General features: G+C 46.9%; 1 protein-coding gene across 1 annotated transcript in view; it reads left to right on the top strand.

Moving 5' to 3' along the window:
- CTPS1 (CTP synthase 1) overlaps window positions 1-27,345 on the top strand; it is a 331,500-nt gene that overhangs the window by 64,365 nt on the left and 239,790 nt on the right. The window contains exons 6-7 of the mRNA XM_069623054.1: window positions 3,216-3,299; window positions 5,856-5,936. Coding sequence (XP_069479155.1) covers window positions 3,216-3,299; window positions 5,856-5,936 — 165 coding nt within the window. The remainder of the gene's footprint in view (window positions 1-3,215; window positions 3,300-5,855; window positions 5,937-27,345) is intronic.

The following is a 27,345-nucleotide window of genomic DNA, read 5'->3' as shown; positions in this document are numbered from 1 at the left end:
AATCGGGAGCCAGTGCAGCTGTTTAAGGAGCGGTGACATGTGTGTTTGTGCCTGGGGAGCGCAGAACTGCTCTCGCCGCTGCATTCTGAAGCATTTCAATGTGAATTATCAAATAGCTTGGTTGGCCATAGTACAGCGAATTATAATAATCGCCTGTACTAAGAACACAAGGGCTGCTACCAAGGGGGCATGGAAGTGACAGGGAATGAAAGGGAAAACCTTCCGCAGGGTGCGCAGTTTAAAATGGCTGGATTTTCCGAATGCACCAACCTGCTCTGGCATAGAAAGAGAAGATGACAACTTTATCCCCAAATTTATCACCAGAGGAGACTGAGTAAGAAAAGGGCCAAGAGAGAAGGCCAAAAATCAGAGAGGACTAGCCGTGCCTACCACGAGGACCTCTGTTGTACTGCCATTTGTTTTTGTGAGTTTTTAGCCATCCAGGCACTAAGATCCTCGAGGGAGCTCCTGAGCCGGGATGCAGTTTCAGGACGAGCGAGATCTAGGCGAACCAGGATATGCGTGTCGTCCGCATAGGAGTAGAAGCGAAATCCATGTGATCTAAGGAGAAGAGGGCGAATATAAATGTTAAACGTGATCGACGACGGTGCTGATTCCTGCGGGACTCAGAGCAGAAAGGAGATTAAAAAAACTGACGTGGACCGGTCCGCGAGGAAGGCAGCAAACCAGCCCAACACTTTTCCCCGCCCCAGACTAGCATTTGACAGTTGAGAGATCAGAGTGGAATGTTCCATAGTGTCGAAAGCCGCCAACAGATCCAGCCGGAGAAAAGCTCCCACACCGCCCTGATCAATTAGGCGGGTCCGATTGTTGAGCACAGAGTTGAGAACTGATTAGTTCCTCTCCATGGTCGAAAACCGGGCTGGAATATATAAAAAAAAAAACTTACGTTTACAGAAAATATGAAAGAAGGGGAGAAACAAGAGCCTCCAAAATCTTAATACGGAAGGAGAGAAATGGGACGAAAGTTGGCAAGCACGGCCAGATCAAGAGAGGGCTTCTTCAAAAGAGGAAGCACACAGGCATGCTTCAAGGGGCTGGAACGAACCCCTCTTGAAATGACAGGTTCACTGCCGTTGTATTATGGGCAATCAAGTCTCCAGAGATATCTTTGAGCACAGCCAGTGGGATAGCATCAGCTGGCGAAGCTGAATTTAAGGGAGTGAATGGCTTTAGAGATATCTTGCTCAGAGAAGACAAGACAAGAAAAGAAACCCATGAGTCATTAGGGGTAGGCAATCCAGAGACCTTCTGCTCAGTCCTAGTCCCAGCAGAGTTATCTCTAATATCCTTACGAATAGATTCGATTTTGGAGTGAAAGAAGGAAGAAAGAGTCACACAGAGCTTGCGAGGGCTCAATGGAGGCACCGGCCTTAGTCTGAGTAGAGGGGATTGAACTAACTCAAATAGTGCTTTAGGTCTACTAACAGCATGTTAGATTTTTTTTTTTATTTTTGGTGGCCAGAATTGCCTTTTGGTATACAGTCAGAGCGAGGCGAAAAGCAGCTCTATTAGCGGTCATGTAGCCTGCCCGCCATTTTCTTTTGGCATGTCAGCAATAAGAGTTCATCCGAAAACGAGGGTTCAGATAGCCTGGCCGGGGATAGCAAATCGTCCACAGCCAGGAAAGAGGTACCCAGTGTCTCTAAAGTGCAAGGGCTGTGCTGAGCACAATGTCAGAGGAGAGAGACTGATGTCAGAGGGTTCCACCTTGCGCCAGTTCTGTTTCAGACTGGCTAACTTGGAGGCATTTGTGTTCCTGATGTCGCTGCGTTTTGAGTAACTATGAGAATAGATGCTCTAGAGGACAGGTGCTTAAACAAATAGTCGCTGGATGAGTCTTGGGTCACTTGATTGACTCATAACTGATAGTTTGGTCAGTCGGTTTGTCAATAACTGGTAGTCGGGCATTTATAGTTTTTTTTTTTATTTTTTTAAATAACACGCTTAATACCGGACTTCGGTTTCTTAGCGCGGATCTGGGATTCAAGCAGCTGTTGCTCTGCGTGGTCTTCCAAGACCTTGATGGTCTTGGAAGACCACACAAAGCAACCGCGGTTTGCCCCTGTGCTATACTCGGTGGGGGGAAGATAGAGGGTGGTGAGAGTTAGCAGGAGTGGCAGGCAAAACCGGGGCTAGAGTGGGGCAGAGTGGTGGAATTGGAGGTGGGAAAGTGAAGTTTGGGATGAGCAGATGGGGATTAGAAAGGGGACATCGGTGGAGGGGGTTTCCTATAAATCTAGAACCGGGTGACATGGGGCCGTTAACGTAAGTTTAGATGAATGGTGAGTGGTGGTGTGGTGGCAGGGAGAGTGGTGGGAGGGGAGTTGGAATGATAGTGTCGGGTTCAGTGGGGTTAGGGGGATGGAAAGCTGAGCAGTTGGGGAAGGGGAATTCTGAGTTGAAACCTGTAACGAGTTGGAATCAGTGGCTGAGGAGGCGAGGGTGGGGGTGGCCGCGACTCCAGTTGAATCCTGAAGCGACCCCCTGCTGCCAGATGGGCCGACTCTACAAGCAGCACTTTTGCTAAAACTGAAAAACAGTGAGCAAATGCATGTGTGAGTTGCCGCCACTTGATTTCCAAGGTGACTGAAGTTGAACAAAAGGCATTGGGGAGCAGCAGATTCGATGGCATATGTAAGCTTAACTTAATCGTGTGTCCCTTTTTAGAATTGAGCATGTGTTTTCCCTTGTATCTGCTAAGCTTGGCTGCAATAAACGAAACCACGTTTTTCTTCTTGTGCAGTTTTTCACTCATCCTGGATTTTCTGTTTGACGTTTCTTTTGCACAAAAGGAGCAGTTTGTCGGATAGAGGGTAGCCTTAAAACCGTACACTAAAAGCACCAATATTTTCTTATTTTATTATATATTGAATTGTGGTGCAACAACTGGAAGCAGGTCTTTGTAAATTGAACTTCTGTAAAATGATCCTGGTTTCCTTTTTTAAAATACATTAAGGCTTATTTTTCAGTTTGGATTTTCAAATTGTTTGTACGTACATTGCATCTGAATAGGGTAAACGGATATTTTTAAGCCTCCAGGACATGCCATGATAGTTAAACATCATAAAGGAATCTAAAATGTATTGACTTGTGCACCAGGTGACTAATCCGCTGTTCCGCTGTTGCAATAAATGCAAAATTATACTTTGCAAATATACACTTCAACTAAAATCTTTCTCTTTCCATATTAGCCCAGTGCTACAGGGGAACAGAAAACAAAACCCACACAGAACAGCGTCCGTGAACTCCGAGGGCTTGGGCTTTCCCCGGACTTGGTAAGCTTGCTTGATTGTTAAACATTTAAGTTGTAAGTCGGGAAAGGATTTTTTATTTTATTTATTGTTTGTGTGGAACTCTTCTCCATTGACTTACATGGAGTCCCCAACATATATTCTTGCCGTCTGATTTCTGACTGGTTATTGGGGTGAGAGACCTTTTTGCCTCCCTTACCTGCTTCTCTGTCTAGCCACACTTTGGCTAGACATTAGTGTATTTCCCTGTTCACAAGACTAGGATGGCCTCTCGTTATCTGTCCCCAGAGCTGAGGCTTAAAATCCATCATACCAATTGGTTACTCAAAATTTCAATGTCCTTTTTTTGTATGCATTATTTCCCTTTTACTTTAATCATTTATTATGCGCTATCCATGGACCTGAAGGCGTAAGCCACCAAAAGGACATACACCACGAAAAACATAAACACCCCAAGAGTGGCAGAAACCAACTAAAAGACTAACAAACTAAAAAAATGTATTAAAAGGCCATATCTTCAGTTTCTTTTTAAAAACTTCAGTGGATTTAATTCCCCTGAGTGCAGGGGATGGGTGGGGTAATCCATTCCAAATTCTGGGAGCCACATGTAAAAAGGCTGTTTTTACTGGCCTGGGCCATGTTGGATTTTGGCACATTCACCAGATCAGTATTATTGGGCCCAAGGCACCTGAGATGGCCCTTTTCATTAATCTGGCCGCATCTTACCCTGCCGACATTTATGTAAAATAAGAGCAAGATGATAAAAAAGTCTAGACTCCACCGGTAGCCAGTGAAGGTTACGGCAAGCTTCTGAAATGTGATCTCAAAGAGTGATGCCCGTAAGCACTCTCACGCAATGTTCTGCACAACCTGCAATCTCTTGCACTCTTTTATTAATGCCTGTCAACAAACTGCAACAGTAATCTTTCTTTGCACTCACTATTGCTCTAGCAATAGTCTCTGCGTTCTGTTGAGTGATAGGGCGCAAATGTGTCAGGAGTTTTATATAGTAGGCAGATGACACAATGGAACTTGCATGATCTTTCATATGAAGGCGTTGGTCCAGAACTACACCCAGTGTTTAAAACTTTTTTTTGTGTAGTACTTTTAACCTCTAGGCTAAACCTCTCATAAACTGGACCCGTTTTTTTTTTTGTGCAAATTTTGAGAGCCCACAACCATGAGCTCCGTCTTGTCCTTATTTAAAGCAAAGTTATTCTGGATCATCCAATTTTCTACGATAGAATAGACTTTATTAAGATAACATTCGTCCTTCTCATGATTACCGGACAATGGTATAAGACGCTGCGTATCATCGGCGTAATTGTTGAATTCTATGCCATTGAGATCAAGATGTTTAAAAAACGAAACAGTAAAAATATTATACACACAGGGCGAAAGGCAGACTCCTTGGGGCACCCCAAATTTTAAGATTGTCAGTGGAGATTCCGCCTCACCGGAGAAGACCCTACATTCTCGGTCATTTAAAAAGGAAGAGCGCCACATTGCTGCCCTATTGGAAAGGTTTGCCACCACCTTCAACCTGGGGACCAATATAGAATGATCCACCAGGTCTAAGGCGGCTGATGGGTCTAAAAGCATGAGAAGGGATGGCAAGCCTCTATCCAGACGGTCTACTAATCTAGACTTTAGTTCCAAAAGGGCTGACTTGGTTCCATATCCCTGCTTGAAACCTGATTGGTGCGGATGTAGGATAGGCGTTCAGGTGGGCAGTTATCTGGGCATAAGCCACTCGATCGAAAATGTTCAATAAAAAAAGGGGTGTTGGTGGTAGGTCTAAAATTCAATGGAATCATGCAGAATAGGTTTTTTTAATGGGTGTAATTCATGCCTTTTGGATATCCATTTGCACTTTACATTTTGAAATCGGAAAAAAAAATCACTTCTGTTTTCGGTGTAATTGTAGGTGATCACTGGGATATCAACAACCATGTATGTATGTGTATAATATGGAATTGGTAGTATTCTATTACAGATGCCTCAAACTCTCAAATCCGATACACACATGGAATTCTGCTCTAACATGCTCTTGTGTGGGACCAATTGTACCATGATTCCAGACCACTCTGATAAGTTATCATGTAGAGTTTTGGACAAACCTGGACATTCTGTGCACAAATTATTGGGATTCAGGACAATACCCCACCATCCACGGTGTATTTTCACTTGATTGTGCCAGAGCAGACATTTTTGCGCTAAAGAATCTTGGCACTTATGACCTCCTCTTCCATGCCGTTCAAAGCCTTATTTTTCAGATCTCTCTGTTGGCTTTGTGGTTTGAAAAAATGTTAAGATCTTGATTTGTAGCAAAATACAATTTAGTATGCAGTGATGGCTGTAAAATGTCATCTTTCCTACCAATCAAAATAGCAAGAATAAGTACACACTGCGCATATATTACTGTTGGAAAAGTAAATATTGGAAGTCCAGTTTTATGTTCCACTTTATGCCAGTATTCTTTCCAAGTTCACAAAATGTGCACCTGTGTAAACCAGTATTGGCACTTTTGTGCCCTGCTAATTTACGCGTCTGATTTTTCTTGAATGTCTTCTCTTCCAGGTTGTGTGCAGATGTACCACTCCGCTTGACACATCTGTGAAAGAGAAGATCTCCATGTTTTGTCATGTAGAGCCAGAACAGGTACGATTTGTGTTGCACTCCTTCAGGATGTTGTAATCGGGCGAAAAACTAGATCAATGGCATTTTTCACCGACCCCAGATCGGGAATTCACTGTTATCATTTATTTAATACAGATGTTTTTATGAATCTGGGACCCCCAATTTAAAAATATTGATTCCCTAAAGCCTCCCTCCCCTTTCAGAAACAAACGTACAGAGTTACACAGATGGTATATTTATAATAAATGCATACATTTAAATATGAACAAGTTATGCATCTATACAATTCCAATTTCTATCATAACTACAATGAAGAAGGATCAATACGCTGTTTGCATAGCTTTCCAGTGTTTCATGTACTTGTGTTTTGTAAATGCACACATCATTTGGATTAACCTGGGTGCCCATCCATTGTGGACTGAAAAATGAATAAGGACTCGGGATAAAGCTTTCATTTAATAAAACCAAATTGAATCAGATGATCCCTACCAATCCAAGTCGCTCTACTTCCCCTTTATTGAAAATAAACGTCTCCCCCCTTACTCATGTCAGATTTTCAAACCGTGTTCTAGAAAACTCATTTGAAATACCTGCTACTTGACGTTGTCACATGTGAATCACGTGCAAAAGGTGAACCTGTATGCTTGCTAGTTTCTCTTCAATGGTGATGTTATTATAGTACTATGTCAAAGTGTACGTTTGTAATTTTTAATTGACCATGTTAAAGGTGGTAAAATGGGTGTCTGCTAATCGCCCTTTTCCCCTTGAATGGTTCAGCGCCTGTAGCGGAATTTAAATTATTTTTCTAGGCATGCACACAGTGACGTGCCCTTTTTGATTACTTAGTCAGTGCTTGATCATTATACAGAGGAGGAGACTGTATCTCCTAGTGTGTATGTATGTATGTATATATATACACACACCCCCACCACCATAGGCCCTATTCTAGCAAATATAGAACTCTGTATACACATGAAATATTTCCTACCCTGAGGGGCCCAGGCCTTAATAGAGTATTGCCCCCCTCAGGATTATTTCCCCTTAATATTCTACCTAATAATAATTGCATTTGGTTGTCTCTCAAACCGGTGGGTACCCTCTTACGGACTGGTTCAATTCTCCCCTCAGGGAACAGGTGGGCATTGGTAGGTAAGATTTTCATAGTAATGATAAATCTTCCTGGCCTGTGTCAACCCCAGAACATTTTGCTTTACTGGTGGATTATTTTTCCTTATACTCAGTCTTTTACTCTTTTTATGGGTATTTTTTTTAATTTATTTTTTGTTTTTAGACTCTCCATAGTGTATTTTTAATTCTATCCTCTTTGATAACTTTTGCCACATTCTGCCTATTGTTGCTGGGTTGCCCTTTGGGCTCCCCTTAACTTTCTCTGGCTAATCTTGAGAGAACTACAGTTCCCAAGAGTAGATAGAATCTTTGGATCTCTTTTACATTTTATTTGGTGAAACCAGCACATCCCACCTTATGTGGAGTACTGGGGAGATACCATGTATCCCCTTTCACACTAAAACTGTACAGGGACAAGCTTACCTTTAATGGCTGGTGGCAGTGATACCTTTTACTAATTTGGTGCACCTTTACTCGCGGGCTGTATAAAGGCACCCAAGTGTGCTCATTTTACCAAAATGGCCTCTGTCTTGTATATTCACCCTTTTAGTGTTTCTTGTTCTTCCTTCCCCTGACATCCAGGGCGGGAAATTCCTTTGTGTGATTTATATCTTTGGCGGGAGTCCCCTGGACTCCCCGCCCAGGCTACAGTCTCTCTGTGAAGGCAGGAAGCGAGGGAGGAGTTAAACTTCACAGCCCTTTGTCTTCCTCCTTGCCTGAATGGGGACAAATCCCAGTGGGTGGAGGGGGCTGGCTGTCCTGATTGGACAACCAGACCGACCGCCCTTTGTTGTAAAATGCTGCGAGGGAATGCAGAAGTTGTACTGTAGTTCCTGTTAAATACTCCAAACCGGGAAGCTGAAGCCAAGTCGACCACTGGAACCAAAACCAAAGAGGATGATGAAGGAAAAGCGGCCGAGATGTTTTCCAGCGACCGGAGAGCCTGCTGTGTAACCAGAGCCTGCTGTAGCCCTTCCTTCCAATCGACCTGGGGACTCTGCAAATTACACAGAGCCTGGTGAGACCCACTAGACTCAAGAAGACCTGCATTTTGAGCCATCCCACACTGTGCTGCGACCTTGCAGGGCTGCAATACCCCAATACCATGGGACCTCGAGACATTGTGCGGTGCACATTTTTCCGAATTCCAAATCACGCTGAAACTTCCTGGGCATCCTGCTGGATCTCCAGAGGCACGATTCCAGTCCGAAAGTCCCTTTACCAGAGTGCTGGACCTTTGTAACAACGGGAATCCGACCAGTGATATTCCGTATTCTTCTGTGCTCCTAAAAAGGTGCCAAATCCAGAAGCTGCATCCAGCCACGAGGATAGCCTTGCCTGGAGCCTTCCCAATTGATTCCTGCTAGAAGTCCCTTCCAAGGTCCTGCTTTCAGTCACCACAACAAGGAATCCACCGACTGGGTTTTTGGCTGCAGATCCTGAAGACCTGCTGCTGCAAAATCTTCTTCGCTGCGGAGGTACTGTGCTGGCTTGGGTATTTACTTACCTTAGGTCTCTTGTGATTCCTGTCTAGGTTTGGGGTGTTTTCTGTGATTGTGAGTACTCTCGCCCAGTTCACCCAGGCCCACTGCTCGAATCCTCCTAAGGTGTCTACTGTGAAGCCCCTGGACTGTCCCCTAACTCAAATACTCACCTGTTTGAACAGTCTTCCTTATGGACTCGGACCTTTGCTACTTAAGAACCTATCCTGACACTGTCTGTTGGACACTAGACCCTAATGATCAACCTTCTGCCACTGAACACTCATGCTCCGAAAATAAGGGAAAGACATTGAAAGGATTGGGACTTTTGCCTAGAAAAGAGAATAAGTGTTTAAAAGTCACTTACTTGCAAAAGAAGTTGGTTGGTACCTGTAACTCTTGAGTGAACAGTTAAAAAAAGTTCTTAACATGAATGTGTGTTGCACTATTCTGAAAAGTAAATGTAACATCTTTCTTTCCTTAGAAACTTTCACCATTGTAACAAAGTAGATACACAGGTATATTACTCACCTGTGATTTGGTTGTGCCTCTTCCCAAAAGTAATGCAGTTGGGTTCACTTTATCCGTGTTAGGATAATTGTATGAGTGTCCCCCAACTGGGTCTTGCTTTCCCTGAATTGCTGTTAGCCTGTCCAGAATAAGTCTGCACTATGTTTTACCTACCTAGAATAACCTTGAGTCATTTATAAAGAGTAACACTGCGTTTTACTTTCCCGGTTTTTGTTTTAGACAGGCACAAAAACAGTCTTGGGTTTATACCTTAACCCACTGATGAGATAAATGGGTCTATGGGGACGGCGTCATCCAAAGATGCCAATATAAGATCATTAGAACATGTGGCTCATTGTGAAGGAGGAGAGCGATACAGTATGAGTGAGGGAACTAAAAAGATGCTTCCAAGACCTAAACATTGTTCGATAGACGAAGACAACAGAGCTCTACCTAAAAATTCTAGGTAAAGTGTTGCAGGCTGTCGTGTATCCAGATAAAAGAACCCCCACAGGCAAAAAATGGCTGTATTGTCACCTACCAACACACCACGTGTATAGTTGGAGACACTATAAACCCTACCTCTGAAACTAATCACCCGAAGACTCCCTTCGAGTAATATTCCCCCCCATCAAGTATGAATGCCAAGAGTAACGAACACGTGGCAGCGATCCATCCCATCCACGAGCACCCCGGGAAAAAACTGAACAAGGCTGCAAAGAATACTTTTATTCAGAATTATTTGTCTAGTCCAACTGAACAAGACCTTTCAACCCAGATCGCCGTGGCAAGGAGGGCGTAAACTTGCATATGAGCAAAAGAAAGCTTTGAATAATACTGGTATCCCTGATTATACTAGCTGATATCCAGAGCATGTATATAGAGGTACCTGATATGGAACTAGCCCCCCAGATGCACCTCTGCACCCTTTAATAATGTGCGTGGTAATATTTGCTCTACCACTAATACGAGAGACGGGCAATAGACTACAAACACAAAGAGTATACCCCATGAGACTGAATCTTCAAAGAAAACACGTGCGTTACAATTCCAAGTGATAGATGGTTGCGCTGTGCCACTCCATAGTTCCTCTAAGAATGGGTGACCTCCAAAGATTTCCGAATTTTAGATCAATTGGTAGCCTCTTCGGTGATCACCATGATGTATGGTGTGCGACCCTATCCATCCTTGACTACATCTTATTATACTGCAGTGAATTTAGTAAACTGGGCTATTCATGTGTGGAAATATTAATGAACATGGTCACAATATGAGCATGTTTACAATGGCTCCAGCACATGCCCTGCCCAATCGGGCTGCTCTGGATGACATTCCCAAAAAACAGCCTTGAGAAACGGAATGAATCGAGGCATCTTGAAAATAAGATTCCGGATGGCGAGCCAAGTATAGATAACTCTCTAGACTCTCCTGTGGGCTATTGGTAATGGCTCCCGGTCGCCTATTAAATCTCAGTTCGCTAAACATCAATGAGGTCATCATGTCTTGGAACGAACACTAGAGGTAATTCTCACTTTACTTCGGATGATGGCCTTCTTGACAATATCCAACTATTCTTCCAGGTGGCGTTACAAGGAACTTGGCTATGGGAGCTCTACGATATTGAGGGTAGTAGTATAGTACAAAGATTAGCCACTAAAGGACCGATAGGCTGCCTGAAAGGTGGTCTTGTGACATCAATTAGACACCCTTGGGTGGCTCAAGATATGATTGGTCCACAGATATGGTCGTGGCAGTCTTTTATTAGATGCGATCAGACAAAGACTTTGCCTTTCTTAGTGGTAAAGATCTACAGTGCACCACACGGAGTGTATAATAAAATCAACATAAAGATGGTATCCTGCATTCTGTATGAATGCGATGCAGGGACACCCATCATTTTGTTACGCAACGTTAATGCCGTTATTTGTAGTAGCAATCCATGTGATGATGTTCACAACTCTGGACCCTTGCATTCCAATGCTTCCAATAGGCAAGGTAAAGGCTGGGCCCACCTGATTCAAGCTTACAGTGTTAATATGCTGAATGGAAACTGTGCAAATGACGCATGCAGAAGTGATACCAGAATTTGCATAAGAAGCATGTCAACTATTGATTATATTATAACCAATGATAGTGCAAATAATTTTGTGCTAGAGACGGCCGTAGGTATTTGTAAGGAAAGTGACCACCTCCCTCTGTTCCTTCTGTTGGATAAACATAAAGAGGACAGTACTTATGAACTGAATGGAAACCTTTCCCTAAACGATGGAGGCAACCGAATAAAAGGAACCCCAAAAAATTGGAAAGGTAGAATGATTGCAGAGCAGGAGCTCACGACTTGTACAAATATCATGTGTGAGCTGGTAGAAAATGAGGCTCCTCTTTGAAAGCTTGTATCGCAAGAAGTCCTAGTAGCAATAAAAGCTGGAACTTGTCCACTTATGTACCAGTGAGAGATGGAATATGACCCATCTACAGAAACCACTGTTTGATAGAGTAATTCATAATGCTAAAAAAGAAACTAAGATCTGCCATCAACTCGATAAAAAATGACAGTTGATGCACTCTTAAGAATAAAAATGTCAAAGAAGCAACATTGAAAATGGAGACCACCACAGAACCCATACAGCTAACGAAATGCGGCAGACTCCAGTCTTTTTTTTTTTTTTGTTGCCAGAACGAACAGTGACCAAGGAATATGGGCTGTAGTAAATGGTACAAAACCTAAATCTCTGCCCATTAATAGTGTTGGCGAACATGACTGGATAGTGCATGTGAACAAGCACAAGACATTACAGAGGAGTTAATAGTGACCAGTGTGGCTACATGGACAGAAAGTCACACTATTGAAGAGCTTATAACATTGATTAAAACCTTACCCTCTTCACGAGCATTAGGCCCTGATGGCACTTGCAATACTTTTAGTTAGATTATCCCCAGAAAAAATGGGCCTTTTCCCTCTATTATTTAGATGAATAGGCAAATATATCCAGGTTCCTAAATCATGGCAAGAGTGCTCCATTTTGCCTATCCACAAAAAGGGCTATTGGAAGGACCCCCGCCAACTATCGCATGCTAGTGCTGCTGGATATTCTAGCTAAAATATTTGCCAGAGTTTTACTTCAAGAGTTAAATCAATGGATTGTAGATCACAACATTCTCCCCCTTAATCAGGCTTTCGCGCTAAATCATCCACAGTTCATAATATCACCATATTAGTGTCTGCTATAGAATGTGTGGCATATGTGAAATCTTCCAGTCTATGGGCACGTTCATCGACTTTTGCGGCGCCTTTGAAAAGATGGTGAGAAACAAACTGGAATAAACTTAATCAATGGGGTATTCCGGCTGGTCTGCTTTGCATGATTAGATTACTGTACACCAACACTTCAGTCAGAGTAAAGTTTGAGGGTGAAGGCAAAGTCTCAGATTTAATCCCCACCAGTAGAGGGGTCGAACAGGGCTGTATCCTAGCTGCTACCCTCTTTAATTGGGTGGATCTCCCAATAGCACTTAATGCTATCTTGTTTGACATCAAAATAGGCTTCCTTAAACTTGCCTGGCTGGGTTATGCGGATGACCTTTTGTTGTTGGACTATACATCAAGAGGTCTCCAGCATAAACTAACAGCACATGAGAAGTATGCCACTGAGAATGGCCTAAAAATCAATCTCAGCAAGACAAAAATCATTGTCTTCTGGGGAAAAAGAAAACTACAAAGCCAAAATAATTTGCGATTGTCCATTTCAGACCAGCATATCAAACTGGTAGACAGTTATAGATACCTGGGGGTCATTATTGACCAGTAATTGACCTGGAAACAACAATGGGCAGATATCAAAACTAAGTGCATGAAATCACGATGGCACTCGGTCACTTTATTGGATCGCAAGGTGGATGTTCGTTGAAGACTATTATTGCTTTACTCTGCTAAAGTTGTCCCCTGTCTGTTATATGCTGCGGAGGTTTGGGGGAAGAAGTTAAAGGTGGAGTTGAATAGATTTGAAGGGAAAATTCTAAAAATCCTTTTCAGAATGCCTAAATCTCTTCCGAGTATTTTATTACTTGAATGTAATATGATGCACATAGGCGATAATATGGAGTACTAAGTGGCCATGCTATGTCAAGATAAATACACTCTAGATAATGCTACATCCATAGTTGACCTAATGAGTGCCTTTAGTGATATTGATGATAATAACTGTACTTGGTGCCATGGGATATATGAGATTGATTTAACACAAGTGGGCCAAGGAGAATGCACTAAGTGTCTTGAATACTTGCATGCTAGAACCAAACGCCACTTGAAATATACGATCCATGGGACACTTAGCCACTAAAGCGAACAGTGGAATGTTTATGCAACAGTGGTTGAGTTGTGCAGGTCCTCAAATATTTGTCTGCGTTCCCAGATAACCAAACTACAAGTCTATATTTACTATTCAAATGTAATCGGCTTGATACTCTTGAAATAAGGGGGGCTAAATGCAGAATACCACAAACTAATAGGTGGTGCAGATTATGTGGGACCTTTTCTAGCTAAACAGCTGAACACCTTGTTTGTCATTGTGAGAGTCTTGATATATTAAGACTTACATTTTTAAAACCTTCCGATAATGCCTGCACCCCTGAAAATACGAACATTGTGGGAATCTTTTAAAAGGAAATGACGTTAATTTAATATTTCATACAATGAACTTTTATTTTTGTTTGCGTTTATTGAACCAGTTGCCTGATGGAATATTTTAGTAATAGCCCATTTTATTTGTAAAGGTGTATTAAGCGGGCTGCGTTTTAACATGGTTTCATTATTTTACTGTAGATATTTTTGATGTTTGATATATGTAAAGCCTTTGTCGGCTGTATGCAGATTAATGAATGAATAAATAATTGTAGTTCTCCAGCATGGGTCTGGCATGGATTCACATGCTCGTAAATATTCCCTGTCATCGGGGCTGGGAATCCTCGGTAAAAGAAAGTTTAACTTTTGTTTTTAAACTGTCTTTCTCCTATAAACCAATCACTGAGCTTTGGGTCATACTGCCCCCAGCCAGTCACTGTCCCCTCCCTAAGTGCCTCATCTGGCATCCATCTTCAGATTTTTACTGCACGTCTTAAGTGTTTGGAGTCCTCGTGTTTTGTTCTTAGAGCTTTCTGCATTTTTTTGTGCTTTTTTGCTCGGATATTCCTATTTTTGTTCGATCGAGCCCGTGTGCTCTATTGCTTATTGATCCGACCAGCGGGGATCCGTTTGTCTGCATCTTTCCTCGCGCCTCAAGGGCAGAATTGTCGACTGTTTCTCTTAGAAGTATCTAGAAGGGCATCGGGCCTACATCGCAGACCATGGCAGAAGAGAAGAAAGGATCCCTCTTCAAGCTCTGCACCAGCTGCGGTTTGAGGAATGTTTTAAGGGATGACCAGCATTCCCAGTGCCTATGTTGTCTTCACCCGACGAACAAGGAGGAAGATTGCGAGATCTGCCATAGCTTTCCCAAGCGCACGGTGAAGGATTGACGCACCAGACTGGCGATGTCGTCAAATAAGGGCCTCTACCGAGGCATGCCTCATCTGGATCCAGCCAATCAGAGTGGGCTTCCATGTCCTGTGGGGGCCCAAGAAGCACTGCGAGTCCGCTGCCATTGGGGTCGCCGCGCAAGCGGGTCCCGTAATGGCCAGGGCACGATCATCACCATCAGCCTCAGTCCACAGCCATCGCTCCAGCTATTCAGCCAAGCGAAAGTCTGCTACCCCGGGGCAATTGCGGGAGAAGCTGGAGAAGGCCAAGCAGGACAATCTAGCCGACTTACCTGCGAAGGCTCAGGTGACCCAGCCTACATCGTCCTCCACTATCAAGTTAGTGGTGGCCTCCCTTGCTAAAGCAAAAGGGGCTGACCCAGCCAGGGTACCCCTGATGGCGGCCAGAGTGGCTCTTCCTCCCAGGTGGGAGGCTTTGTCCAAGCCAGTAGAAAAGACTCTGGAGAAAAGGATGCTGGACCTTAGCCTGAGACAGACCTCTCAGGACCCAAAAAAAGGTGGGCGGTGTGGAAGATCTCCAGCGCACGGATAGCTCTTCTTCCGACGAGGAGCAAATAGTTTCCGTCCACTCCATCCCGGAAAGGGTGGGGACGACGTCGAGGAGTTGCCTTCTGGAGACAGCAACAAAGACGTCCATGGGGACGAGGACGGGGCCTTCAGCCCAGCAACCCTACCCCCCCAGGCATCTTCCAGAGATCTGTCGCCAGAAATTCTCTCAACCCTCCACACTCTGGTGTCAGAGATTCAGAAACGGATGCCGACGGCGTCTCCGGCGACACCTCCAGCACCGACCCTGTTGACACCGAGGCCGCCACTGTTTAAGAGGAGGAGGAGGAAAAGGAGGAGACGCCCTACGCCTCCACACCAGCCGCCAGTTCCCTCCCCCTATCGGGATATGGGGATGGACACGGCGACGACAAGACACTGCGGCATCTCTCCACCTCAAGAGAGCTTCTCCGCCGGACAAAGTGGGCTCATTTAATTCCATGTTCGCCCAGGCGTCAGAACTTTTCCAGCTCACTCCAGAGGGTTTCCTTTATTAGCGCCGGGAGGCAAAAAGGAAGATCATCCTGTCTGTGCTGCTCCTGGACGACGTCTGAGATTTGGGGCTGGTGCGTCTGAGGCATCCCATCTTAGCCCCGGCGAAGAGAGACTGGTTAGAGAACAAATGCCAGGTGCCAGAGTCTGCGCCCAAGTGTCTGCAGTCTCAGCAGTCGCCGGACTCGGTGGCCGCTTGGAAGAAGTCGTCAAACTCGTCGTCTTCTGCATCTGCACCCCCGGACAACAAGGGGAAGAAATTGGATTCCATAGGTAGAAAGTTCATCCACTCAGCGACGACGGTCAAGGTGGCCAACCCTAGCGATCGTGGCCGGATACGACCGGGAGCTTTGGTACAAGATGGCTCCGGTCCTGGATTTCCTCCCCGATGATTAACTGGTCGAGGCAATGGCGAGCCTTCAGGAAGGTGAGGTAGCGTTGGACCATGCCATCACCGTGGCTGTGGACATTGCGGACACAAGGTTCCACCAAATGGGAAACAGGGTTTGCCTTTGTCGTCATGGCTGGCTCAAGGCCACCAATTTAGAGAATAGTTCCAGACAAGGGTCCTGGGGTCGTTCCAAGGCCTTAGGAGGGGTGGTCATCGAGGCTCCCAGGGTGGTGCTCTGGCCTCCAAGCGGGACTGAACTGGCCAAGGTGTTAGGCCCCCCGCCCCTCCCCCATTGGGAGCCTGGCTGGTGAACTTCATCAGTGTGTGGGAGAACATCTCCACTGATCGATAAGTCCACGGACGCACTTTGGCATTTCAACTGAAGTGTCCGTGGATGACACCGGTGGCCTGACGGGAACAATACATCCCTCAGCTGCTGCTGGAGGTTCGGGCAGTTTATAGTGATATTTTCGGATTCAATAATTTCGAATGCATTCATTTCGAATCAATGTCAGAAATTATTTTTTAAATTTTATTTATTTATTTTTTTTAATGGCGGGGTCCTCCCAAACCATTTTTTTTATTTTTAAAATGACCCTTTTTTTACTAGCCAAACCCCCAAAAAAACAAATAAAATTAAAAAAAAGATTTTTTTTTTTTTTCTCAACATTGTTTTTCAAAATTAATGCATTCGAAATTGATTCGACATTTTAACGGCACACCGGTTCGGGCCATGTTAAAGAGGGCGATGGAGCTGGTTCTGATTGGGCTCTGGAGTTTACTGAAGATACTTTCTCGTCAGAAAGAAGACCAGGGGCTGGAGGCCCAGTCTTGATCTATGACGACTAAGTACATAAAGTCACAGAGGTTCAGGATGGTCACGCTGCAGCACATGCTTGGCCAACTGTCGTAGTTTGATCTCGAAGACGCGTACTTCCACGTCACCATCCACGCTAAAGCATTGCAAGTTCGTGCGCTTTGTTGTACAAGGGAAGCATTACCAGTTAAAGGCTCTCCCTTTGGACTGAAGTCAGCACCCAGAGTCTTCACAAAGTGCCTGGCACCGGTGGCAGCCCATCTGCGACTGCAGGGGATTCGGGTGTATCCTTACCTCGACGACTGGCTCACCTGGGCCAAGTCAAGGGACATCGCCATCGATTGCCATCGATCACACGGCGAGGACCGTCCGGCTGCTGATGGATTTCAGTGAATTTTGCAAATTCCTGCTTGATTCCATTGCAGGACGTGCTGTTCCTGGGATCCAGGTTCGAGTGTCCTGTCTGGCTGCGCCATCGGTGGAGAGGATAGCGGCCATCTTGGGCAAGGTGCATCGGCTGTTAGCACTGAAGATTGCCACAGTGAGGACCATCAAGTCGCTGCTCGGCATGATGTTGTCATGTATATACCTGTATACCTGATCCAGCTGTGCAGGTTGCGGATTCGTCTGCTCCAGGAATTCCTTGACGCCTGTTGGATCCAGGTGTCCAGAAGCGACCAGGATAGAATCGCGCTCTTTGAGTTCTGTTGAGCGATAGGGTGGTGGGGCCTGCGCTCCAACATCGCCGGAGGCACGGACTTCCAGAGCCCCTCGTACCAGGAAACGGTCACGACAGACACATCCTGAAAGTATAGGGAGCCCACACCAGACGTCTTCACGTCAGAGGCCTCTGGCTGCTGGAGAAGACGCTACACCTCAACGTACTGGAGCTGCAGGCAATGTTTTGGACCCTCAAGTCATTTCTTCCATCCCTCAAGGGCAAAGTGGTGAGGGTCTTCACGGACAATACCATCACAATGTTTTACATCCGGAGGCAGGGGGGGCACCAGATCCCCAGCGCTTTCCAGAAAGGCGCAGGAGTTGTGGTTGTTTGGGAAAATTCTCAGAAATGTGCTAATTCCCTCCACCTTAGAGACCCCCAGCAACTTTGCTGGATTTTGAGGACTTATTTTTTTTTTATCTGGAGAGAGTGAGACCCTTTTTCCCACTCTCTAGTGTGTTTTAATGTGATTTTGTACACTGTTTCTTTTGGTTGTGGAGTCTGACAAACTCCATTGGCATCATCTTTTACATTGTGTCGCACCATCTTCAGTGCAGTGGCACAGGGCAGTTTTTCAGATTTCCCAAAGGTTTGAATACCTTCTCCTGGTTAAACTACTGTTTTCAAGAGCAGTGAAGTGAAATTGACTTTACTTACATTTGTAACTTTCTAGATCCAGCACACATTGTAATAGGGTGCTGGAGGGGCTACCTAGTAACCCCTTTGTCTAGCTTCTCATGTAACATTTTTTATGTTGGCCTTTCCTCACTGAATGGCTGGTGGCAGTGGTTTCGTTTTAACTACCATGTAGAACATTTTTCGCGGGCTGCGTTTGCAGCTGCAGTAAAGCACCCAAGGGTGCCGTTTTTGTCAAAATGGACCTGGTCTTCTTTTTTCACCATTTCTTTGTGGAAAGGTGCTTCTTGAGCTTTACTCTGCGCGCCAAACCATGTTTGGTCCCATTGTTCATTTTGCCTTTGGCGGGATTCACGAGTGAAGCCCACCCCTGTCTCCAGGGTGTCTGGGGGTATGTAGTAATAAAATCGTGGCAAAAATGTCACCTGTACAAAAAATCGCTGCAAAAATGCCATGGTTTGACCCGTTAAAGGTTGACCCGTTAAAGGTGTACCCCATTACACCATTTAAGGGGAACAGAGGTGTCCCCCCACATCCTTTGCATAGATTGCAGCATGTGTGTTTTTTCTGATGCCTTCGTCGCCGGCTGAAATTACTTTGCACTCGGGGGATGTGGCTCGAGCGCTGAAGTTTTGTGGCCTGCAAAAAATGTTTCTGGAAGACCGCTTAGCTTTTTATGAGCTTTGGCCCTGTGAACCATGGAAAGTCCTTGTCCAAGGCTTCCATCTCCAGGTCTGGCTGACCCCGCCGTCGTCGCCAAGGAGGTCAAGGCGGCAAAGCCTCGTCGAAACAGGATTGAACCGACCGTCGGGCCCCCACCGATGCACCCCGGTGGGAGGCCGGCTGGCGAGCTTCGTCAGCGTGTGGGAGTCCATCTCCACCGACCGTTGGGTGCTGGACGCTTTAGCCCGGGGCCACGTGCTCGAGTTTCAAAGAAGGTGCCCGCGCGTCCCCCCCCCGTGGCCAGAAAAGAGCTTCACGTCCCTCAGCTTCTCCTGGAGGTAAGGGCGATGCTCAGGAAGGGCGCCATCGAACTCGTCCCAAAGAGGCTTCGGGGCTCCGGAGTTTACTCGAGATACTTCCTCGTGAAGAAGAAGACGGGAGGATGCGCCCCATCCTAGACCTGCGACGTCTGAACAAATTCATCAAGGCGCAGAAGTTCCGGATGGTCACCCTCCAGCACGTCCTGGGTCAGCTGGAGGAAGGAGACTTCCTGTCGTCGTTGGATTTGGAGGATGCCTACTTCCATATTCCCATCCTAAAGGGCCACCGAAAATTCCTCAAGTTTGTGGTCCAAGGGCGTCACTACCAGTTCAAAGCCCTCCCCTTCGGACTACGGTCGGCACCCAGGGTATTCACCAAGTGCCTTGCACCGGTGGCGGCGCAGCTGCGCCACGAGGGGATCCACGTCTACCCCTACCTGGACGACTGGCTCATCCGGGCCAAGACGAGGGAGCTCGCCGTGGAGCACACGGCAAGGACCGTCCAACTTCTCACGGACCTGGGATTCTCCGTGAACTACGCCAAGTCCCACCTGGTACCCGCGCAAAACGCACTGTTTCTGGGAGCGAAGCTCGACACAGTGTCCCTTCTGGCCTCCCCGTCGGAGGAAAGGACCAGGTCCATCCTGGGCAAGGTACAGCGGATGTTGGCTTCCGATGCGGCCAAGGTGAGGTCCATCAAGTCCCTCCTCGGAATGATGTCTTCTTGCATCTACCTCATTCCCATGTGCAGGCTCCGGATGCGCCCGTTGCAGGAGTTCCTGGACGCGCGCTGGATCCAAACGACGGGCTGCTTCGAGGAGAGGATCACACTCGACGAGAGTTTCCGCCGTGCGGTCCGGTGGTGGGGCACCTGCGCGCATCTGACGGCGGGCATGGACTTCCAGACCACCAGGAGACAGTGACCACGGATGCTTCCCTGGAAGGGTGGGGAGCGCACACCGAAAATCTACACGCGAGAGGCCTTTGGCTCCCGAAGGAGAAGTCCCTCCATATCAACGTCCTGGAGCTCCGTGCAGTGTTCTGGGCCCTCAGGTCCTTCCTTCCGTCCCTCAAGGGCAAGGTGGTGAGGATCTTCACCGACCACACCACCACCATGTTTTACATCAGGAAACAGGGCGGAACCAGGTCCCCAGCACTGTCCAAGGAGGCGCAGGACCTGTGGCATTGGGCCGTCGCCCAAAGGATGTTTCTGGTACCGTTTCATCTGGCAGGGATAAAAAACACCATCGCCGACTCACTCAGCAGGGAGCTGCGCTCGTGCCACGAGTGGGAACTACGGTATGATCTAGTGGATCGCCTCTTCCGACGGTGGGGCACACCCCAGATCGACCTGTTCGCGACGGCGACGAACTCCAAGTGCCTGAGGTTCGCCAGCAGGTTTCCCCAGGCGAGGAGCATGGGCGATGCTTTCTCGTTCCCCTGGGAGGGCCTGTTCCTCTACGCGTTCCCTCCTTTGCCACTGCTAATCCGGCTCGTCAACCAGCTCAAGAGGTCACGGTGCAGGATGATCCTCGTCGCACCTGCGTGGCCGAGGCAGATATGGTTCCCGGACCTTCTGGACTTGTCAACGTCCCCGCCAATCAAGCTGCCGGTGGACGCGGATCTACTCTCCAGGGAAGGAGGCGCCATCCTCCACCACGACCCGAAATCGCTGAACTTGCAGGCCTGGCTCCTGCAGCGCTAGAGTTTGGAGGATACGACATACCGGCCGACTGCAGAGAGGTTCTCGCAAAGGCCAGGGCGCCCTCGACTCTTAAATGCTACGGACACAAATGGAAGAGGTTCTCTGTCTGGTGCCACGCACAGAAGATTAACCCTCTACGGATTACGGCTCCCCAGGTACTGCCGTACCTGCTGACGCTAGCCAAAGCTGGACTGGCACACGCGTCCATCAAGATTCATCTTGCTGCGATCTCCCGATACACCAGAACCACGGGGCGGACGTCCTTGTGGTCTCATCGTCTGGTGAAAGAGTTCATGAAGGGACTGTTCAGATCGTTCCCGCCGGTGAAGGCTCCGGCCCCGGCGTGGGAGCTCAACGTGGTGCTGACCAAGCTCATGGGACCTCCGTTCGAGCCTCTGCGCTCGGCCCCGTTGAAGTTTCTGTCGTGGAAAACAGCGTTTCTTGTGGCCATCTCCTCCGCATGACGGGTGGGAGAGATCCAGGCCCTGTCCTGCAAGGCCCCGTACTTGACTTTTCATGACACGAGGGTAGTGGTCAGGACGCACCCCTCCTTCATGCCCAAGGTACCGTCGGACTTCCATCTCAACGAACCCTTGGTGTTGCCTGTGTTCTTCCCGTCGCCTTCGTCGCCGGCTGAGAGGACTTTGCACTCGCAGGATGTGGCTAGAGCGCTGAAGTTCTACGTGGACCGCACAAAGTGTTTTCGGAAGATGTCGCAACTCTTTGTGAACTTTGGACCTGTCAATCAGGGGAAGGCTCTCTCGAAGGCTTCCATTTCCAGATGGCTCTCCGGCTGTATCATGTACTGTCATCGGTTGGCAAACCGACCGCTGCCTGGCCATCCAAGAGCCCATTCCACCAGAGCGATCGCAGCTACCACGGCGTTCCTTTCTGGTGTGCCCCTGCTGGACATATGTAGGGCTGCTACGTGGAGGTCGATGCACACCTTCACAAAATTCTACTGCGTCGATCGGGATTCCAGGGAGGAGTCCAGGGTCGGCCAAGCAGTGTTGCGCAACCTGTTCGCCTGAGGTGAGCCTGGTGAGGAGGTAAGATGCTTAATGTTGAATTTGATGTAATGCTTAATGTTGAGCCTTTGCCACCTCCCGTGGTTGTGCATGTGTGTACTGCTATATATTCTTTATTCATGAGCATGTGAATCCATGCCAGACCCCATGCTGGAGAAGGAACAAGTTACTTACCTGTAACTGTTGTTCTCCAGCATGGGTCTGGCATGGATTCACATGCGAACCCTCCCGCCTACCCCTCTGCGGCTCTTCACTTGGTCATACTGCCACTTCACCTGCTTCCAAAATCTGAAGATGGCTGCCAGAGGCGGTGCTTAGGTAGAGGGCAGTCATTGGCTGTGGTCAGTATGACGCAGAGACCAGTGATTGGTTACTACTACGAAAGACAGATCAGAAATGAAACTGATACTGTTTTTTTCTTTACCGAGGATTCCCAGCCTGACGACGGGGAATATTCATGAGCATGTGAATCCATGCCAGACCCATGCTGGAGAACAGTTACATGTAAGTAACTTGTTCCTTATTCAACAGTCAGTTATAAAACATTCACTAGAAGGAGGCAATCTATATCACACCAAAATATACTTCAGTACTAAACACGGTACAGGTCTGAGGCATTTAAAATTGGAGGAGCAAAATGGCTTTCAGAGTACCTTGAAGTAGGAGAAAAAAGGCATAGGTTAACGAAAAGAAGATAGTTACTCTTTAGACAGTGCAAATAGTTTGAGTTCACCAGCGGAGCTGATTGAATGCAATAGGTTAGGCCAAGGTCAAGGGGCTAATTCTTGTATAGGATAAAGCAGTTCTGGTAGTTAAACGGAGAAGTCTTTGCCAAAGTTCTCAGAAGTAGTTTGTAAAAGAAAGATTCATATGTTGTGTCACAAGCTGACTAGGCCTGCAAGTTGCCAAAGTTACAAGCACTTTCGTAGTGAGAGGTAAGCTTCTCTGTCAGGTTTTCACAGTACCTTACAATGAAGAAAAAGATGCAGCTGAAGACTTCTGTTCCTGGCAGTTCCTGCAGATCTTGCTGTTCCTGAGCTTCAGTCGTGGGGACAAGAGGGAAAACGTTGGAGGACTCCTGCACTGGGACTGGTCAAAGCTGGCACTTGGCAAATCTTCAATTCCGATAGCTGTAGTCTAGCACACAAACTGTTGTCCCTCTCCTTGGTTATTCGGTTTCCTGCAGCACTCTGAGCAAAATGCAGCCAGCTCCGAGAATGGTATCCAGGTGGCTTTACGAGTTGATTGGTCCCACCAACTCAAAGGGAGAAGTCTTCCTTCTAGGGCTTCTCTGTCGAGATGAACTTGGCGATTTGGATCTGTAGCAGGGCTTCACCGGGCAAACTAATGGTCCAGGAGTTGCAGCAGCCGTCCTCTTCAAGCTCGTCTTCGGTTCTTTCGTTCCAGTGGTCGACTCTGCCTTCCAAGCCAAGAGACTAGCCTTTTATCCAGATTTCTCCCTGTCATTCGAGCCTAGCTGCCACTCACCCAGCAGGCTGGCTGCCTTTGCCGGACAGTCAGCCAGCCAATCAAGCCAGAGTGCATTTGAGTCTCCTAGGAAACTAAGCACAGGGAGTTTTGGGCACCTCCCTCACTTCCTGCCCACCCCAGACACTCTGGCGCCAGAGCCTGAAGCTCTTCAGTCCTGAAGCCCATCAAAGGCAATGAAACAAAGGGACCAAACCTGGTTTGGCATGCAGTGCAAAACTCTAGAAGGACCTTTCCAAAAAGAAATGGCGAAAAAAGACCAGGACCTGTTTAAACAAAGAGAGCTCAGAGGCCATCTTGAAAAACATGGCTCCCGCGATTTAACGCTACCAGTGTTCGCGGTCAGGAAAAATCATGGTAGTTCATTGTAAAACCACTGCCACCAGCCATTTCGATGGGAAAGGGTAGCATTTGACTGCTACATGAGTTTCTAGCACTCTATTGTAAGATAGGGTGTGCTGGGTCTAGGAATTTCTAGTAAAGTCAGTTTCACTTTACTTTCACTGGGAAACAGTAGTCTATCCCAGAGAAGGTATTTAAGCCATGGGAAAGCCTGAAAGGCTTCCCTGTGCCACTGCACTGAGGGTTCTTTGTGACGCACATTAAAAGATGATGCCTATGGCGTTTTCTAAAACTCCATAATCAAAGAACACAAGAGTAAAATATCAAAATACATTAGAGAGGGGGGGGGGGGGGGAAGGGTCACACTCAGGTAAAAAAATCAAGTCCTCAAAATCCAGCAAAGTTGCTGGGGGTCTCTAAGGTGAAGGGAATTAGCACATTTTTGAGAATTCTCCCGAACATTGTATTTGCTGCAATAGAATGTATCGGGTGTTGGGCAAGATTGTATGCAGTACCCTTGGGGTGCACTACAACAACCCTGACCTCCTGGCAGTAGTAACCCAACCTTTGGTATAAGTCTGTACTACACAGGTTGGTAGTGTGGACGAGTAGCCAGGTATATTTCAAGAGGGGTCAATGTGAACTGAGGTTCACAGTGACAAGTATTTAAGCAGACCCACGCAGGGTTTCTTGATAAAACAATTATTATTTACCAGTCAGTTTATATATGCCTTCTTCAGAAGGGAGCACTGTAAAACACCACACAAATATACTTCAAAATTACACAATCCCTTAGTTCAGAATCCGTAAATACCCATTTGGGAGGGCATACAAGAGAGACCTACACCCTCAGGTGACTTGAATTGCTAGGGTGCTGTTGACATTAATGTATGGTATTCAGAATTAGTTAAGAGCAAGTCAAAGGGGAAAGATTATTGAAGCAAACCAGATACTACAAATATTTCTTAAGCAGGCAAATACTTTCAGATCCCCCAATAAGAGTCATTCAGTTAAAACGGGCTAAGCCAAAGTCAATAGGCTGAAGAACTTCTTTGAAGATGGGTAGAAAGGTCTTTGCACAATGTTTCAGAAGTCTTTGAAGAAAAAGATGAATCCATATAGGGCCACAAGCTGTTAGACTTGAGTAGTAGAAGATACAAGCAACTCTACAGCAAGCGGTACGTTCTTAGACTTTGTACAGTACCTTTTTTAAAATGAAGAAAAGATGCAGCAGATGACTCCTGTTCCTGTGCAGCTCTGCAGATCTCACTGTTCCTGGGCCTCAGTCGTGGGGACAAGAGGGAGGACGTTGGGGGACTCCGGCACTGAGACGGTCAAAACTTGCAACTGGCAAACTTCACTTTCAGTGGCTGTTCAGTGTTGCAGCTTCTCGCGTCTACCGCAAATAGCAACACTGTGGTTCCTGGCTGTCAAGATGGACTTTCCTTGCTTCTAGGGTCCCGTACTCTGAGGGTGCTCAGGCTCGGTCAGTCCTGCTTCCTGGGAGTCCAGAGGATCTTCCTGGAGCTCTTGGCTAACTTAAAAGCAACGGACACAAACTGATGTTCCTCTCACTGGCTCTACAGTTTCAAGCAGCAACTCCTTGGCAATTCAACCAGCTCTGAGATGGATGTCCAGGTGGCTTACTTTGGAGTTGATTGGTCCCAGCAACTCAAGGGGAGATGTCGTCCTTGCAGGGGCTTCTCTGTCGATGCGAACTTGGCATTTTGGCCCTGCAGCAGGGCGTCACTGAGCAAACCAACGGTCCAGGAGTTGCAGCAGGCGTCTTCTTCTTCAGATCCTTCGTCCAGTGGTCGTCTCTGCCTTCCAAGCCAAAAGACTTGCCTTTTATACAGTTCTCTTCCTTTCATTCCAGCCTAGCTGCCACTCACCCAGCAGGGTGGCTGTCCTTGCCGGACAGTCAGCCAGCCAATCATCACAGAGTGCATTTGTGTCTCCTAGGAGACTAAGCACAGGGAGTTTCGGGCACCTCCCTCACTTCCTGCCCATCCACCCCAGACACTCGGATGCCAAGGGCGGTCTTCAGTCCTGAAGCCCGCCAAAGGCATAGAAACAAAGGGAGCAAACCTAGTTTGGCGCACAAACACCTTTCCAAAAAGAAATGGCGGAAAAAGAAGACCGGGACCTGTATAAACAAAGGGGCTTAAGGCGCCATCTTGAAAAACATGGCTCCCGCGATTTTTAGCTACCGGTGTTCGCTGTCGGGAAAAATCATGGTAGTTTGTTGTAAAACCACTGGCACCAGCCATTTTGATCAAAAAAGGTAGCATTTGACTGCTACTTGAGTTTCTAGACACAGGGATACTAGGTAACCCCTCCAGCACTATACGAATATAGTGTGTCCTGGGTCTAAAAATGTAAAAAGACTAGTAAAGTCCATTTAACTTTACATTCTCTGGGAAACGGTAGTTGATCCCAGAGAAGGTAGTTAAACCTTTTGGAAGTCCAAAAGACATCCCTGTGTCACTGCACTGAGGGTGCTGTATAACACACATGAAAAGATGCCGCCTATGGAGTTATCTAAAACTCCACAATCGAAGAACACAAGAGTAAAACGCACATCAAAATACATGAGAGTTGAAAAAAAAAAGGTTCACTCTTTCCAGGTAAAATAAATAGTCTTCAAAATCCAGCAAAGTTGCTGGGGGTCTCTAAGGTGAAGGGAATTAGCACATTTATGAGAATTCTCCCTAACAGGCGGCGACCTTGACTTTTCTCTGGTGGGACAAAGCGGTCGACGGAGATGAACAAGGGAGTTCTTGATTCAAAGTGTTCTTAGGCAATGGAGCGTCGCCGGTCCTCGGCAACACAGCTTCGACGGGCTTCCAGTGGGTACAGCAGTCCTGCGAACCCTGGTCTACAACGATGAACTTGATGTCTGGGCACTTCTCTTCAGTTTCCTCGGCAGTCCCCGTGTCCGGTCGAGAGTCTTTCGAAGGCAGACTTCCAGGGAGCCTTGGTGAAAGTTAGCTGGTGCACGACGGTCCCTCATAGCTCGGGGCGAGGTCTCCTAGCCAGGTCCTCTCTTGGATCAGTTCCTGGCAAGGCACAGCAGCTTTCAGATTACGTCGAAGTGAAACAGAAGTAAACCTTCTTCCGACGCGGCTTTGAGAATAAGTATCAAGTTTCGACTTCAACTTGTAAACGATTTCCATCAGTGAGAGGTCCCCGGATATACTGTTCAGTCTCTCATTCATTCTGCTGGATCCCACTCTGGCAACCAATTATTCAGTAGGGCATTCAGCAGGCAGGCAGGCAGGGAGACAATCAGGCTCACGGTGCATTCAGGCCATTCTGCTCCATCCAGACACTCGCAACCGGGAATGTGGATTGGGACAAGCACTCTGCCATTCAGCACTCCACACTGCATTCATACCAGTTTCGGGCAGGGCTTTCTTAGTCATTGTGTCCCACACCAGAAGCCAGGCACTCCTAACTTGAAATGCATATTGGTCAAACACACCATTTACCCAGGTCCCACCCCAAGGGTGTACCCACAACATAGTCATTGGGAAGGCACCAGCCAGTCTGGTCCGGACTGCCCCCACAATACCATATATGGAACTTCCACCCAACAGCCAGTCAAAGGGATACAGGACTTTGGGA

This window comes from Ambystoma mexicanum, chromosome 11, assembly GCF_040938575.1.
Source record: "Ambystoma mexicanum isolate Mex_15411 chromosome 11, UKY_AmexF1_1, whole genome shotgun sequence".
Lineage (NCBI taxonomy): Eukaryota > Metazoa > Chordata > Amphibia > Caudata > Ambystomatidae > Ambystoma > Ambystoma mexicanum.
The sequence above is the reverse complement of the archived record's forward strand: the minus strand, read 5'-3'. Positions and strand labels throughout refer to the sequence as shown.